The sequence below is a fragment of the Sapajus apella genome, unplaced genomic scaffold (genome assembly GCF_009761245.1).
Source record: "Sapajus apella isolate SASKATOON/1434 unplaced genomic scaffold, GSC_monkey_1.0 scaffold11, whole genome shotgun sequence".
NCBI classification, from domain to species: Eukaryota; Metazoa; Chordata; class Mammalia; order Primates; family Cebidae; genus Sapajus; species Sapajus apella.
Window position 1 is genome coordinate 5869823 of NW_022436951.1, and position 18153 is coordinate 5887975.

The 18153-nt window shown below is 32.6% G+C and overlaps 1 protein-coding gene across 5 annotated transcripts in view; it reads right to left on the reverse strand.

Annotated features, from left to right (window-relative positions):
* Nucleotides 1-18153, reverse strand: part of NIPBL (NIPBL cohesin loading factor) — a 191117-nt gene that overhangs the window by 85083 nt on the left and 87881 nt on the right. For 3 of the 5 annotated variants that reach the window (XM_032278937.1, XM_032278939.1, XM_032278942.1), the window contains exons 5-9: nucleotides 17175-17274; nucleotides 16486-16637; nucleotides 11951-12111; nucleotides 10942-11038; nucleotides 6772-7398 (exon numbers count right to left, since the gene is read on the reverse strand). In XM_032278937.1, the coding sequence (XP_032134828.1) occupies nucleotides 6772-7398; nucleotides 10942-11038; nucleotides 11951-12111; nucleotides 16486-16637; nucleotides 17175-17274 (1137 nt within the window). The other 2 variants (XM_032278941.1, XM_032278940.1) reach the window with 2 other exon arrangements.

The following is an 18153-nucleotide window of genomic DNA, read 5'->3' on the forward strand; positions in this document are numbered from 1 at the left end:
AACTAACATGGTAAAAATTTATATGAAGCTTTCTACATCAATACCTTAAAAAAAGCACTCAGAATACTAAATTTATGTTTATAGAATCCTCTTTTAGAATGTTCTGACATACAAAATTATCTTTATGTTTTGTCACAGGGCATGCCAATTGGTATCACATGAATAAGATGCTTTATCAATTTATACTTATCCCTTAAACTTTTATGGTAAGAATCTAGAAATTCAAACAGTATAGGATTTCTATATTTTCAATGAAATATAATTTGTAAAAGTAATTAAAACGGTAGCCCCATCATACTTAAAAAGTACAATGGTCTCAGGTATCTGAAGATTTAAGATATCTGTGGCTTACTCTTTTATTAATATGAGCAACTGGTCTTCAGAAAAACATTAATATAGCGAAGAGAGCTGTTTTTTAAAGGATTATAAAATACTCAAGAGATTATACATCATTAACCTCAATCCAATTTACCTTGTCATTAAAACGAAAATTTAGCAAATAAAGTAAGTTAATTTCAAAGAAATGATATATTTTATACAAACCATGAATCCTGTGATTATTTATAATAAAAAATGTATGAAAGCATTTGCACATAAATAATTAAGATTGGGAAACATCTTACCATTTTTGTTTCCACTATAAATAAAATACTATTAAATACAAAATTTTAATTGTTCAACTATTGAAAAGTACTCTACTCCTGTAAAACCTGGAAAATTTTCATTACTGTGGCAGAGATTCTTAGATATGTTAACAGCATGCATGATTTGATTCACTTGGTCTGATTCAATTCCACCATGAACTTACTCCTTGTAAAGCGGCTCTGAATCTGTACAGGTCACTTTTGTCCACCCATTTTTGTTATGAGTCTTCATTACAGCATAACCACCTAATAATCATGGAAAGCCATCTCTATGAAGAATCATTTTGATATTTAGGACAGTGATTACCTTTAAGCCCTCTTCAGCAATGGGAATCATAAGATTAGCTATCAGAATATATATATTCCTAAAGAAAATGCATACAAAAGGATTACCGTAATCTCAAAACCAACACTTGTCATCCAGATGCTGATATTCTCAAAATAAGATCCAGCCCTTACAGAAATTCTGAACTCAATTATGCTTACAAGAAAACAAACTATACCACTTACTTAAATCTACAAGTGATAAATGAAAACACTTAAAGCAGAAAACACAATAATTGTGTATACATAGTAGCCAATTAGGTACAATGAAAACATACCACCCCTCAACCGCAATACAGTCTGAGTAAAATTGTCCTATACCTTGAACCAAATCCCAGTCTCTTATTCCAAATGAGAGTAGGTAATCACTGACTTTTAATAAGGGATATAGTGCAAGAATTCTGTAACATTATAAAAACATTAGTGAAGCTGAGCCATTCCTTATACTTGCTAACATGGAAAGTGGACCTTGTGAAAAGATGAAATAGGCAAAGATGAACAAAGGAACCCCCTCTTTGACAAAAGAAAGCAGAAATTTTCAGCACATAGAAAGGTATTAATATCTAATGATAGGTCATCCCAGAAGCAAAGATGAATAGCCTTTTAAAATTAATTTATGTAATTAGAGATGCTAAAAGTATGCACAAAAAGATTGAGAAAAGGGTCCTTTTGGAATATTATAAAATATTAGGTTACAAAGTTGCCTTATCAGTGTATACATAGCACTGTTCAAAGAAGAGATAACAGGACAAAGGGACATAAATACCTAGCAGCTAGATAAACGGGTTTCTTGTGCGCAAGAGGATACAATAGGGTTTACCACAGCCTAGATAACACATTTCTTAAGGGGATTCTATCTCTTTACTTGAATTCACAAATATTCTACATTTGTTGAACTTTCTAATATTATTTATCAGGTACAGTGTTTTTGATTCCTGGTTATTGAGTGGAATATTTTTCTCACAGTAAACGAATATACTGGCAAACAAACTCATACCCTAATGTAAAACTAGTAGGCCAGACAAACAATCCTACCTACTCCTTATCACCAGTAATACAACAGCTGTAAAAAAGTTCTCAGTGCCAAATGTTAGAATACATTAAATGCCAATTGTAACATTTAATCTTTAATAAGTAAAAGTAATGGTAACTAGGGACAAATTAATTTCAAGGAAGTATTTAATCTCTTAAAGGCTAATTATAAAATCACTTCAGAAGAATTTTGCTTTTATTTATGACCTCACCTATACACTTGGACCAATATACACATCTTTAATCATCTAAAAATCTCAGGGTAACTTCTTATATAACAAATACCACCCCATCACACAATGCAGAGACTGAATGCAATATGCCAAGGTTCAAATCAAAAGGGTTAGGTGGCATCTAAGTTCCAAAAGTTTTCAAATACAGTCATATATTGCTTAACAACAGGATACATTCTGAGAGATGCAGTGTTAGGACATTTCTTTGTTATGTGAACATCATATAGTGTATTCACATAAACCAAGATGATATAGTCTGCTATGTGCCCAGACTATATGGTATAGCTTATTGCTCCCAGGCTACAAACCTTTACAGGATGTTACTGTACTGAATACTATAGGCAACTGTAACACAATGGTAAGCATTTGTGTGTCTTAAACATATCTAAACATAGAAAAGGTAAATACACAGTATTATAGTCTTATGGGACCACCATTATGAAGTCTGGTGTGAACTGAAACATCATTATGTGGTATATGACTATAAAACCATGAAATAAGAAGAAAGTGGCTTTCAGAAAACAAATTAGAAATGACAACACTAATATGAAATCAGCAAAACCTACTTTAATCCTTATATCATCACATAACCTGTATTTTCGCCAAAATTAAATGTCAGCTCTGCTCATTCAACTTTTCTGTTACGTGTAGCTATGCCATCACAGATTATACAGAAAACTATTTAGATAATTGAAAGTAAAATACACGTGTTTCTACAAGAACAGTATGTTCTGTTGACTTTGTTCTATTTTTCCAAAGGAAAGTTAATAGTATAAAATAAGTTTGCTAATACACAATTAGACCTATATATGACCCTTATTTTAATTCCAATTTTAAAAGTAGAAACTTTGGATTCAACAAATATAATACATTTTTGAAAAAGGTCATCATTTCCTCCTCTGTTTTTGTTCCTATCAACAACAACTAAAATTCACTTAAAAAGTGTATTTTTTTATAAGAACGCCTTTTTCCATAATACAGATTTAACATTATGCAAAAATTCAGTTACAGGGCAACTAATATTTCTTGGTTAGGGAATTGTAATACTGTATATGTTTCTTGCAAAACTGTCGATCTTAAGATTCAGGAATTTTGAACAGGTTAATAAGAAAAGCTGAGTAATATTACTTTTTTCATTTGACATGCATATACTTTTATAATAGGTTAGAGGAAGATATATAATTTAGTACCTATGTATTTATTTCCTGAACCTCATACTGCAAACTAAAGAGAAAAGGTACAAGCAACATTTCATCCTTAATATCAAAACTTTACTAGTTAAAAAAAAAAAAATATTCCATAAGTCCTGGCCAGAGCAATCAGGCAAGACAAAGGAGTAAAAGGCATCCAGATAGGAAAAGAGGAAGTCAAATTATCTCTGTTCACTGATGACATGATCCCATACTTAGAAAACCCTAAAAGTTTCTCCAAAAGACTTGCAGAACTGATAACTTCAATAAAGTTTTAGGATACAGAATAAATGTATAAAAAATCAGTAGCATTTCTATACACCAATAACGTTTGAGTTGAGAACCAAATTAATAACTCAATCTCATTTACAACAGCCACACACACAAAATAAAATATCTAGAAATACATTTAACCAAGGAGGTGCAAGATCTTTACAAGGACAACTATAAAACACTGATAAAAGAAATCACAGATAACATAAACAAATCAAAAAACATTCCATACTCATGGATAGAAATAATCGATATTGTTAAAATGACAACATTGCCCAAAGTAATCTACAGATTAAACACTATTACTATCAAACTATCAACGTTATTTTTCAAAGAATTAGAAAAACGATCCTAAAATTTATATAAAACCAAAAAAGAACCTGAATAGTCAAAGGAATCCTAAGCAAAAAGAACAAAGCTGGTGGTATCACATTAGGAAACCTCAAACTATACTACAAGACCACAATAAGCAAAACAGCATGGTACTTATATAAAAATAGGACACAGATCAATGGAACCGAATGGAGAACCCAGAAATAAAGCCACATACCTAAAAACAACTTACCTTCAACAAAGTTGTCAAAAATAGAGAAAGGATACTCTATTCAAGAAATGGTGCTGGGAAAAATGACTAACCATATGCAGAAGAATAAAATGGGACTCCTGCCTCTCACCTATACAAAAATTAACTCAAGATAAATTAAAGATGTAAGTGTTAGACCTCAAACTATAAAAATCCTAGAAGAAAATCTGCAAAAAATTCTTTTGGGACATTGTCCTAACTAAAGAATTTATGACTAAGATTTTAAAAGCAAATACAATAAAAACAAAAATTGACAAATGGGACTTAATTCAACTAAAGAGCTCTGTACAGCAAAAGAAACCATGACAGGGTAAACAGACAACCTACAGAATGGCAGAAAAAATTTACAAACTACACATCCAACAAAGGCCTAATACCAAGAGTCTATAAGGAACTCAAACAAATGAACAAGAAAAAAGAACAACAAAAAAATAACCCATTAAAAAGTGGGCAAAAGCATGAACAGACACTTCTCAAAAGAAGATGTACATGCAGCCAACAAACATTTAAAAAAATGATTATCATCATTAATCATCAGAGAAATGCAAATTAAACCACAATGAGATACAATCTTACACCAGTCAGCATGGCTATTATTAAAAAGTCAAAAAATAACAGAGATTGTACCCCAGTCAGAATGGTTATTATTAAAAAGTCAAAAAATAAGAGAGATTGCAGAGAAAATGAACACTTACACACTGTTGGTGGGAATGTAAATTAGTTCAACCCTCATGAAAAACAGTATGGAGATTTCTCAAACAACTAAAAACAGAACTACCATTTGACCTAGTAATCCCACTGCTGGGTTTCTATCAATAGGGAAAAAAATCATTTTATCAAAAAGACACCTGTTCTCATGTGTTTATCACGGCACTATTCACAACAGCAAAGTCATGGAATCAACCTAAGCGTCCATCAGGAGTGGACTGGATAAACAAAATGTAGTACATATATCAAATGTGTTATATATACACAATCATAAAGAAGAATCAAACCATGTCCTCTACAGCAACATGGATACAGTTTGAGGCCACTGTCCTAAGAGAAATAACGCAGAAACAGAAAATGAAACACTGCAGGTTCTCACTTATAAGTGGTAATTAAACAATAGGTACACATGGATATAAAGTTGGAAACAACAGACACAGGGGACTCCAAAATGGGGGAAAGAGGGACAGAGCCAAGGGCTGAAAAACTATCTAATGGGTACTATGATCACTATTTGGGCGATGGGTTCACTAGAAGCCCAAACCCCACCGTCACACAACATACCCACGTAACAAACCTGCACGTGTACTCTTTCAATCCATATTTTAAAACAAAAAAAAGACAATGAAAAAAAAAAATCCCAGCTCCCTTGCCAATAAAATGAAGACTTCTAGTAATCTCTTTATTTGCACCTATTTCTGATTTATACATATTGCAAACATTATAGTACAACAATTACTAAATACAGTCCGTTTTCTTCAATAACATTAAAATGAACCATCATGACAGGCAGGTGATATAATACTAATCTTCAGCATATTTCTTAGCATAGAAACACAATTATCTAGTCACGATCCTGTCAAACACTGAAGAAATCATATTTAAAAATCAGCTCTACCCAATATCAAAAAGTTTTGTTTTATCATTACCAAGAAATAAAATATAAAAACTGAAAATCAACCTAGAATATTTTAATCGTAAAATTAAATCATAAGGCATGCTTTTGGTTTGATCAAATGTATATACATATTTGTATAGCAATCAAATTCATTAATTTTATTGTTAATTTGAATCACTAATTCATCAGTCTCTTAAAAGATTCAAGAGATTTTATATACAGTGTAAACCAAATTATTAAGAGCTTACTAAGGATATATTTTTATTCGATTATGAAGCAAAAGAAAGCTCATAAACTCATAGACCAGGTATGTCTTGAAACTCCATCCTAACAAACCAGACAGATAAAAGGGAACACTTCACTGTAATTACCACCAAAAGATCCTTAATTTCTAAGGTTTGCTATTTAATATTAACGCTTTCCACGATTTGTTTACTAAAAAAAATTGACACTATTAAGGCAGTAGGATCATAAGCCAAGTGAAATATCTAACTGCCTAACAAGCATACAAAATAATTCTATAGTGGTTAACCTTGTTTCAGCAGAAAAAATTTGGAGGTGCACAATAATATTAACATAACTTGTGAAATAGCGTGTGATATAGAAATTCTAATGTTCATTTTAGCAGAAAAGCACAATTAAGTAAAACCATATAGGATATAATCGGTAATAGACCGGCAGTAGAGAACTACCAAATCTCATACGGTTTCAGACAAAAAATGCAATTGTTACGAATTTAAGTTCTGCAGTGTATTAGTAATAAAAAATATACTTGAATAGACATACATTATACAAAATACGAGAAAAAAAGTAATGTGAAAAGTTTTTTACACTGTAATTACATATTTGCCCATATGATGAAGTGGTAATAATGAGATTATTTTACCTTTATCTTGAACTTCTTTTGAGAAGCGCTCCCTTTCAATGGCTGATTCTCTTTCTATTCGCTCAATTTCAGCCAATGCATCCAATTCCACTTCATCATATATAGGTCCCTGTTGTGATACCTGTTGTTGATTCTGTACCACAGAAGTCTGGGGTTGTTTTGTAGCAACTGAAGTGTTCTGTTGTAAAACAGGCACTTGATTTGCTGGAAGGAATGCTGTTTGTTCTTGCTGCGACAAACACTGAGCAGCATTTAGTGGGCGGTTTACATCCTGTGGAGTAACGGGCGTTTTTGAAGTCTGTCCTGGGTACTGCACATTAAAAGGAATATCATTTTCTGAAACATTGCTATTTTCCATACCAGAAGTCATATCCTCTTGCTGGTCCATGTCTGAAGACCTTACACGAGAAAGCCTTAATGTAAGTTTAGTAGAGTCCTTGGATGGTGAACTAATTATATCATACATTGCCGCTTTCTCACTCTGCTCTTTTTCATCCTTGCCTAATTTCATTTTCTTTTGCTTCTTTTGTTTTCTTTCTGGAGAATCTAGCAAGATGTCTGGTGGAACATCTCGAGGTGATGAACAAGATAGAGACTGAGATTGTAGGATTAAAGGTGGCCTTGATCCTAGAAAAATAATTTGATAGAAATAAACAGTTGTGCTGGTTTCACATTTTCTTAGTGTGACAGAAATATTAATAAGTGACAATATAGTAATGCTAAAAAAAAAATTATATAATCCAAGCTACTTATTTACAAAAGGTGAAAATAAAGCCTAAAGACTTGTCCCACACAGTTGTTTAGCTTGCTGGTAGATTATCTAAAATCTAGGTTTGACTCTAAGTATGAATATTCAATTTTTCAGACCAGTATTATTTCTATATTTTTGTGCCTATAATGTATAAATATTTAGCTTTATAAGGGCAAAAAGTTCATTGTTTCTAAAGATGATACAACACAGATATTTTGGGCTTGATCATCTCTGTTCTTTCATGGATTACCTAGGAAAACAGATATATCCTGATTATCTACAGTAAGAATAAGTGAGTCTTTGTCAAATTACATAAAAATAACAATTTAATCCGAGAGACTATCTCACATGAATACTACTGGGATGATAACAAAAAGCCAGCCAGCAATTTACAATTACTAGAGCCTTTACTTACTTCAAAATCTGGTGGTAAAGTATTGATTTATACTTTTATGTTGTCTTCTCTTTCTCCCTTTACTAACATCATTCACATAATCTCTTCAGCTTGCTAATCCTCTTTTAATTAGAAAAACACATACGTTCAGCAAATTTCAAGGCTCAATAAAACATCTTAAGCCCAGATTCCATTAAATCAACTAATGTTATACGAAACAGGAGTGTTAAAAATAAGTTAATCAGATGGAAAAATTCTCCTAAATAAGGCTTTGGACAAAATTCTCCTTCAGACATGAAGAAAAAGTGCATTGATATGCTTCAGAAATAATAGTATAACTGCATCTGAATAATGTATATATTTTGTATTATCAGACTATAAAATATTAAAAAACTTGTAGAGAACTGTAAAAATTGGTCAAGATAAAGTTTTTTACAAACAGAACTTTACCTAGATCTGCTTTAAATTAAGCTTTCAGTGCTTTTATACTTTTTCCATGATATATAAATCTGGACTTTCAATTAGCAAGGTTTATGTATTTTAAGTGTTATATATAAACATGCAACATTATTTATTGAATCAAGTGTGATAAAGATGATATGGGGCAGTTAACCATAAATGTTAGCCTGAAGTCATATTGATCATTGGTTTTTCCCTTTAGACTGAGCCTATATGAGACATTAAAAAGAAATGAACATTAAAAAGAAATGAACATTTTGCGTCAGAATTGTGAAAGGTGCTTTACATATCAATTCACCTGATTTTTACAGTATTCTTAAGTATTACCATTAAAATTTTTCAGAAATGGAACATGAAACCTATAGAGGTTAAGAAATTTGGCCAAGGTTATGTAGTTAACAAACTGAAGATTTGAAACAAGATTTGTCTAAGTCTGAATTGTAATATACAATTATGCCTTTGTATTTAAATTCTATGTGGCAAATTATATATACTTTAGAACAAACTTCAAGTTATAACAATCTAAAAATCAAGGTAGACTGACAATGAACTTATCCTTCAAAACTTACAACTTCATGACAGAAGTTCAAGCTTTTGATAAATAATATATTGATGAGGTTATTTGTTTTAAAGTTTTCCATTTCTACCTAAAGTTTATCTACTATCTGTCTAATCTCAAGAGTCAGAAGAAAAAAAGCTGGTTATCTAGATCAATTATCTATCTCACTGTTCTCTTTCCTGGGCAATCTAAATAACTTCTCACCCTGACAACACTTGTGGGATACATATCTAACCTACAAATAGTTACTCTGGAAGTTTTTCTCTCTTTCAGAAGCTGGGTTTTATCCCCCAAAATTCATACAATTTACAGAACTGAAATGGCTCTTAACAGCTCAACTTTCACCCTATGAAAAATGTGCTTGACAGAAAACCAAACACCGCATGTTCTCATTCATAAGTGGGAGCTGAACAATGAGAACACATGTGGACACAGGGAGGGGAACATCACACATCAGGGCCTGTCGGGGGTGGGGGGCCAAGGGAGGGAGAGCACTAGGACAAACACCTAATGCATGTGGGGCTTAAAACCTAGACGACGGGTTGACAAGTTGCAGCAAACCACCATGGCACATGTATACTTATGTAACAAACCTGCACATTCTGCACATATATCCCAGAACTTGAAGTAAAATAAAATAAAATATTCGAAAAAAAAGAAAAATGTCCTTGATAATGAGAATATAATCAGTGAAAAAAAAGATCTTTACCATATGACACAGATACGAGGTAAAATATCTTTACGTTCTAGATGGCTATCATTAGAAATTCTCATGAATTGAGAGAATATATTACCAGCTATGTTAAAGTTAATTATAAGCTAATTTTAAAAAGTAGAATACAGTATTTTCTTCCAACAAACTGATAATTAAAGCTATCCAACTACAATTTTAAGTATTTTAAAAACTGGCTCAAACTGGAACCTAAATTTATAATTTTGTGAATATGTTACAGACAGAAGACCATGCAAGGTTCTTTGAGAATTCAAAGATGAACTAAAATTCGTGTACATAAAGTAATATAAGTTCTAATTTTAGTATATGTGCTGCTGAAGCGAACACAAGCAATATAAATTCTTAGAAAAACTATACACTAATAGCTTGAGGAGATTAGGGGAGGGCCCATAGTAGACCACCCATTTAACTTAGACCTAGAATAACAGGTAAGAATTTTAAAAAGCAGAGATAAAAATAGATGTAAGACACTAAAGAACGTAACATAGAACAGGTGAGATCTGATAAATGACTAAAGAGTTGAAAAGAGACTTTATGAGGACTTAGAATTTTTAAGTTACTAGGATTCAGGATTGGAATAGCATTAAGAGAGATGCGATGGCAGAAGAAACAGTGAAAACCATTTTGAACATGAATTTTAAGTACCTGCTAGGTATGAAGGGCAGTTTTGTCTGGAAATGACTAATTAAACTTGGGAGACAAGACTGGAGCCAAAGATTGATTTAGGAGTCTTGTGCACAAAAGTAATCAATGTTGTTACTGAAACTTAACAAAACAGCCAGGGAATAAAGTACAATGGGGCAATAAAAGGTCTAATAAAAGAAATCTTGAGAAGAATAGGGAGAAGAACTAATGAAGAAAAAAAAGAAGTATCAATGAAAGAAGTAGGAGAAAAACAGATAGGCCATATGAATTAAGTCTTATTGGAGCAAAGAAGAAGGCTGATCAAAAATTTCAAATGTTTAAGAGAAGTTAAGAGGGCTGTGTTAAGAAGGCTGTGGTTTGAAAAGACCACTGGATTTATCAAAGAGAAGAGATACCGGATGTATCTGAGAATATTATCAATAGATTACTGGGATTTAAAGTCAGTGGAAGATGAATGAATCAATGAGTAGGGACAGGTTTAAATACCATGATCTAGATAAGTTTATTTTTCTCTACAATGATAAAAGAGTACAGAATTTTTGATATCTGCTTTAGGAAGTCTTGAGTTCTCTATCCAACTTGAAATGAAATATAAAATATACAGAAGGAAATTTTAGTTACAATAATACCTTTAGGAGTTCCATCACTTCCAGCAGGGGAGCATACTGGCTGTGGAGACCTCAAGGGAAAAGATGCAGCATTCCTCATTGTTGAAGAATCTCCATCCTAAAAATAGAGTATACAATTTATATTTTGAATGACAGGAGAGGCTTTTAGAAATCTTAAAGAGAACCAATAAGAGACATAAATTACTGACAGGTAAAGTGTTGGAATTCAAAAGCATAATTCTTCTGCACTTTCCTGTTTTCTTCTTGGTATATCTTAGAAGAATTGAAATTGTATCCAAAAGAATCAACAGCCTAAGCATGGCAATGAATAAGAAAATTCGTATTACTAGTATGCTCCATTTTTGTTTGCTTTTTTCTACAAAAGGAGCTATGAATACTCTACCAGGTGGTAAATATCTTAAGGGCAGAGTTTATTGACATCTGTGTTATCCTTAGACACATGCAGCTTACATAAACTACAACCAAATCAATAACAAGGCAAATTTCCAGAATGCGGAATATTTTAGTAACATCAAGGCAACAATAAATTTCAGACAAAAAACTCTGTACAAGTATTAGAAGAAAAAAGTCAAGTTCTAAGAAGTAAAGGCTCATTATCTAAAAAAAAAAAAAACATTTTGGTGTGAGTAGTATTAACTTAAAACTGAAATTTTTCATTAAGAACCTAAACCTCGACACCAGGGGTCAGCCAACTTTTTAAAATAAAGCAACAGAGAATAAATATTTTAGGCTCTGTGGGCCACATATAGTCTCTGCAACATACTTTTTTTCTTTAGTTAACTCTTTATAAATGTAAAGACCATTTTCACTCTGTGGTTCAGATTACTGGTCATAGTTTACCAATCCTACTCTAGACTAAGCTCTGTATGTGCAGGAGCCATGTTGTACTCAGTACCTAGTATAATCATTGATATATGGTAGGTATCATTAAAATTGTGAAATGGAAATACTAGGTTATATGACAGATATTAGAACTATTTTATTACCTTAATGATAATATATTACATACGTCACTACTTAGCCTGTGCACCATGTGTAGGTAGTCCTCACTTGAGCCATGTCTAGGATTATCAGCATGATGATTAGCTGAATTGCCAGACAACGGGCCAGAAACTTTATTATCATGTATGTTTCTCAAACCACCTGCAACAATGGGACTTGATACCGATGCTGAAATTAATAAGAATAAAAAAAGAGATTTATTAAAAAATTCTTAACATTCTTGGAGAACAATTATTCACAAATATTTTTTGTGAATAATTACTCTTCACAATTATTATTCTATTATTAGAATAATTATAATAATTATTCACAATTATAATTGTGATTATTATTATTCACAATTATTATTCTATTATTAGAAATTACAGAGAATATAACAGATACTCATGTACTACTTGCTATGTTCAAATCTTAACACTTTGTCAGATTCCGATCTATTTTTGAAAGAACTAAAACATCACAAATATGGCTGAAGATCTCCATCTATCTGCTATTTCTCCCCTCTATTCATTTCCTTTTACTGCCTAGAGGTAACCACCATTTTGACCTGAATTCATTCTGCCTATGTGTACCTTTATATCTTTGCTATGCATGAATATATTCCTAAGTAATTCACTGTGTTGTTTTTACATTATAACGTTATATAGATGATACATGTTTCTATTCTTCTATAACTTTTTTCCATTTAATATTATATTGAGATTATCTATTCATATTCATGTAGTTTTAAATTTTTATTATTTTTTTTACAGACAGCTCTGTTGCCCAGGCTGGAGTACACTGGCATGATCACAGCTCACTGTAGCCTCAAACTCTTAGGTTCAAGTGATCCTCTGGCCTTAGGCTTCTGAGTAGCTAGGACTACAGAAACCTGCCACCACACCTGGCTTTTTCTTTTCTCAGTAGAGATGGGGTCTTGCCATGTTGCCCAGGCTGGTCTCAAATTCCTGGCTTCAAGTGATCCTTCTGCCTTAGCCTCCCAAAGACCTGGGATTACAGGTAGATGTGAGCCACCATGCCTGGGCTAAATTCATTTATCTTAAATAATTACATACACTCTGCTATATGATGTACACTGTTTATTTTATTCATTCTTATGTGAATGTTCAAATCGCTTAAAATGCTTTGTGCCATAAACAATGCTGCAATGTATGTTCTTTTACATGAGAATTCTTTTATAAATGTGTAAGAGTTCTAGGTGCCAATACCTAGGAGTGAAATTGCTGGATATGCATATTTTTAAACCTTGCTAAGTAACAGATTACTTATGACCATTTGCATTCATTGGTAGTGTATGAGAGTGCTATATCCTTGCCAATCTAAGAATTTATCATTCTAAGGGTAGGAAATGTTTCTGATGGTCACTTTAATTTGCATTTCCTTGATTACTAGTGAAGCCAAGCATCTTCTCTTGTGTACTGGCCATTCAGATTCCCTCCTTTACACAAAGTCATAAAAGGACAGCCTTCTGTATCTTCTAAAAATCATACAGTATTGGTTTTTTAGTTAGGTCTCTAACCCATGTAAAGCTTATTTTTAAGTGTAGTGTGAGATAGGGATCCAACATTACTTGCTTCCATATGAATAATTAGTTGTCTCTGCACCATTAATTAAAGAAATCATTCTTTCTCCCATTAAGATATAATGCCATATGTACCAAGTTTCCATTTGTCCATGGGTATGTTCCGAGGCTCTTCTTCATGTTCTACTTACTATGTGTTGCTTTTCCATGCCTGCACCAATATTACAATAAATCTTGACTGCTGTTAGACTGAACTGCTACACTTCATTCCTTATCAGAATTATTTTGTCTATTCTCCGGATTACTTCTTCCATCTGAATTTTTAGAAGCAGGTTATATTTCACAAAAACCTTGCTTGAGATTTTGATTTTTATCAGTGTTATACTGAATTTATAGATATGGGTGTAATAATAATCTTCACCCTATTGAGTCTTCCTATCTATGAAAATGGCAAAACTCTTCATTTTATTAAGTTTTCTTCTATCTCTTTCAAAAGTTTCATAATTTGCTCCACAAAAGTCTTTTACATATTTCATTAAATTTATTCCTAGGTATCTTGTGGTGTTCCATTAAATTGTTAATGATATAAAAAAAGAATACAGTTATACCTGTTTATTTCTGGTATACAAAAATGCAATTAATTACATTATAATGATGTTGTATCCAGTAACTAAGTGGAATGCTTTTATTTTAGTATTGGGTCTGTAGCTTATCTTGGATTTTCTATGAAGACAATTATGTCACCTGAAAACGACACTTTTTTCTTCCTTACCAATAATTATACATAGTTTAATCCTTATCTTCCTGTACTGGCTCGGACACTCACTCAATAAATATGATTATAGGCATTCATGTCCTATTCCTGAATTGAAACAAAATGTTTCTAATTTTTTCTACCACTAGGTAAGATTATATCAATCTCTTCTCCCCCCAACACCAACCCCATTGACCAGGTCTTGCTGTATTGCACAGGCTAGACACAAATTCCTGGGCTCAAGTGATCCTCCTGCCTTGGCCACTTGGGTAGCTGGGACTAGATGTGCACCATCACACCCAGCTTAATGTATTCTTATTCAGTGAAAAGTTTTTTTTTTTTTTTTTAAGACAGAGTTTCACTCATGTTACCCAGGCTGGAGTGCAATGGCGCGATCTCGGCTCACTGCAACCTCCGCCTCCTGGGTTCAGGCAATTCTCCTGCCTCAGCCTCCTGAGTAGCTGGGATTTCAGGCACGCACCACCGTGCCCAGCTAATGTTTTTTGTAGTTTTAGTAGAGACGGGGTTTCACCATGCTGACTAGGATGGTCACGATCTCTTGACCTCGTGATCCACCTGCCTCGGCCTCCCAAAGTGCTGGGATTACAGGCTTGAGCCACCGCGCCTGGCCTCAGTGAAAAGTTTTAAATGTCATGAATAGAAATTGAATTTTTCTGAATGCTCTTTTGGCACGTATTAAAAGGCTCACAGGACCCCCAGCCCCATAATCTGAATATATGAATTGTCTTCTACTAACCAATTCATGTATTCCTGACATCTATATATCCAATTTTGTCATACAGGTTGATAACACTGTTTACTTGGTTTCTTCTTTTTTTTTTTTGTCTCCTCTGTTGCCCAGGCTACAGTGCAGTGGTGTGATCTTGGCTGACTGCAATCTCTGCCTCCCAGGCTCAAGCCATACTCCCACCTCCCAAGTAGCTAGGACTGTAGGCACACACCACCATGTCTGGCTAATTTTTTGTAGAGAGAGATGAGTCTTAAACAAAAAATCTTTAGCACAGACCAACATCCTGGAGTGTTTCTTCAATGTTTTCTTCTAGTAGTTTCATAGTTTCATGTCTCAGATTTAAGTACTTAATCCATTTTGAGTTTATTTTTCACAGCATTATTTATTAAAGAGACTGTCCTTTCCTCATTTTATGTTTTTGGTGCCTTTGTCAAAAGTAAGTTGTCTGTAAATATGTGGATTTATATCTGGATTCTCTATTCTGGGATTGGTCTATGTGTTTTTATGCTAGTACCATGCTGATTTTGGTTATTACAGCTTTATAATGTATTTTTAAGTCAGGTAGTGTGATACCTCCAGTTTGCTCCTTTTCCTCAGGATTGCTTTGGCAATTTGGGGTATTCTTTGGTTCCACAGATTTTTATTAACTATGAAATATAGCTCAAGGCAATATAACCGTAAGAAGACATCATAATATCAACATTATGATATTAAGAACTAGTAATCAATTGAGAACTAGTAATCTAATCTCAAATTTTTGCATTTAAGATTTTCCTCTACTGTACTATAGTAAATTTTTACTATAAATTATTACAGTACAGTAAATTTTTCATAATAGTAATTCCTCAGTATCCATGAGGAATTGGTTCTAGTACCTTCTGTGGATACCAAAATCTGCAAATGCTCAAAGTCCCTGATATAAAATGCATAGTATTTACATATAGCCCTATGCACTATACAGTACTTTAAATCATCTCTAGATTACTTACAATGCCTATACAATGTAAATGCTATGTAAACAGTTGCTATATTGTTTATGAAGTAATGACAAGAAAATATGTATGTACATGTCCAGTACAGACTCAATTTTTTTCCATACATTTTCACTCCATATTTGGTTGAATCCATGATGCAGAACCCATGTATGTGAAAGGCTGACTGTATCTACTTTACCAACCAAAATGTAATTGTCCCTTGGCTTAGTGCTAATGTAAGAAGGAGAAATTTTTAAAAAAGTAGTTCTTCTTAATTTCATACCTAAATATGCTTATATAATAACTGAATCCAAAAAGCCAAAATGTCACTACTTCTTTCACCTCCCAAATCAACAAATTCCCAAATGATAAGTGTATCATGTTTTAATGATTTAAGCCATATCTTTAAAAAGGCTTACTGACATAAGTATATAGTATAGTATTTTAGTTTGTGTTAAGTAATTATATTTTTAAAAAACCAAATTTGCTTAGAGTTAAAGCACTCAGACATTCCCAGTAAAGTTACAAACAACTTTCTTACCTTGCTGCATCTGTGGATGTGTTGTGTAACTTGAAGGATGGGAATATGGCATGTATCCTGCAGGGCTTTGTGGGGCATATGGACTAGGCACTGGGCTATTTTGTTGTGGCATAAATCTGTTCCCAGAGCTTGTCTGTGGTGGCACAAACCGGCTAAAACCCAAAACCCAAATAAAAAATATAAGAAAATAAAATAAACATGCTATTCCTTGAAATTTGACTGTCACAAAGTCCTCTAAACTCTAGCTTATATATGTAAAATCTATGCAAACAAATATCTTGCAAAATAGTCAAATAACATATAAAATTATTTACAATTAATAATAGAAGAGTTACAATAAATGGTTTTTAAAAGCAGGTAATTCGTTTACTCTGCAATTTGTTCTGCTTATATAAGAGTACCAATTTAAGGTACTTAAAGCCATGCTCCCTAAATTTTCTTATCTCAAACACATCAGTTATTTTAACATTCTTTTGTATAAAATTACATTACTAGGATGGTAGCTATTTCAATGAGCATATTAGACTATTTCCATATAAAACATTTTAAGCAAATGCACGAGTGGATTACTATTTAAGATTATGCATTTCAACTATTTAAACTCTACATAATTCACCATTACCTAAATGTATGAACCATATATTCACCACAGGAGACAATACTTAATAAATGATATATACATATATTACCTGGAGGGGCTATGTGAGATAGTGGTTTGTTGATAATTGGAAGATGCAGGACTACTGTGCATGGAATTCTGAGAAAGTTTATACTGAGACATCATCATTCCTATGCAACACACAAAAATATGAAATGTTATTTTCTTCTAACAGTAAAGTGTCCTTTAAATAAGTGAAATAAGTTATTCTTTCACAAACATTCCAGAGATTTTTTTGATCAATGTTTTCATTTCAAAGACTAAAATATAGACACTGTAAAACTGCAAATTTCAAGAACAATTTTATTACAGCACCATTTTCCATATAACTAATCCAAGACTAGAAACAGAAATAATTTAAAAAAAAAATGTATTTGCTTACTCAGTGCTCTATTATTTAGCCTTATAAATGAAAAGTTTTTTCTAGAAGTCGTCTTATCTAAACTTGTCCCTAACACAACACAATTCCTTCTCCAACAGGACTCAGGGTAGTTTTTATTACATGAATATTTATCATATACATCTATCATGCTTGAGAACTTAATTTCACAAAGCTATCTGTATTATCGTGGTTCAGACATAGGTTTTAAAAAGCACTTTATTTATGGGCTGAAAGTTTGAATTCCTGCAATTTCCATCTGAATGTCTTTTGAAGTGTTTCCTTCTTTCTCAATAACTCCTTGTCACATAGTAGGGATTAACCGAATATTTGATTACAAAATAAAAACTTGAGAATAGTATTCTGGTTGTTACATTTATTTTCAAGCTAGACAGTATTTCTCAATTATGCAAATGGCATTTCATTATATAGGAGACACAGAAAAATTCACTTATTTAGACATTTCAAAATCAGATAAAAATCTATGGTTAACATCCTGAATTTTCTTGTGATTTCTATAGCCAATCTCTTTTTTGGGAGCTGCAAGACTCACATTACATTTCCATATTTCATTTCCTGCTGTTGTTATAAAAAGTGCCTTTCATCAGAAATACTGAAACAGAAGTTCATT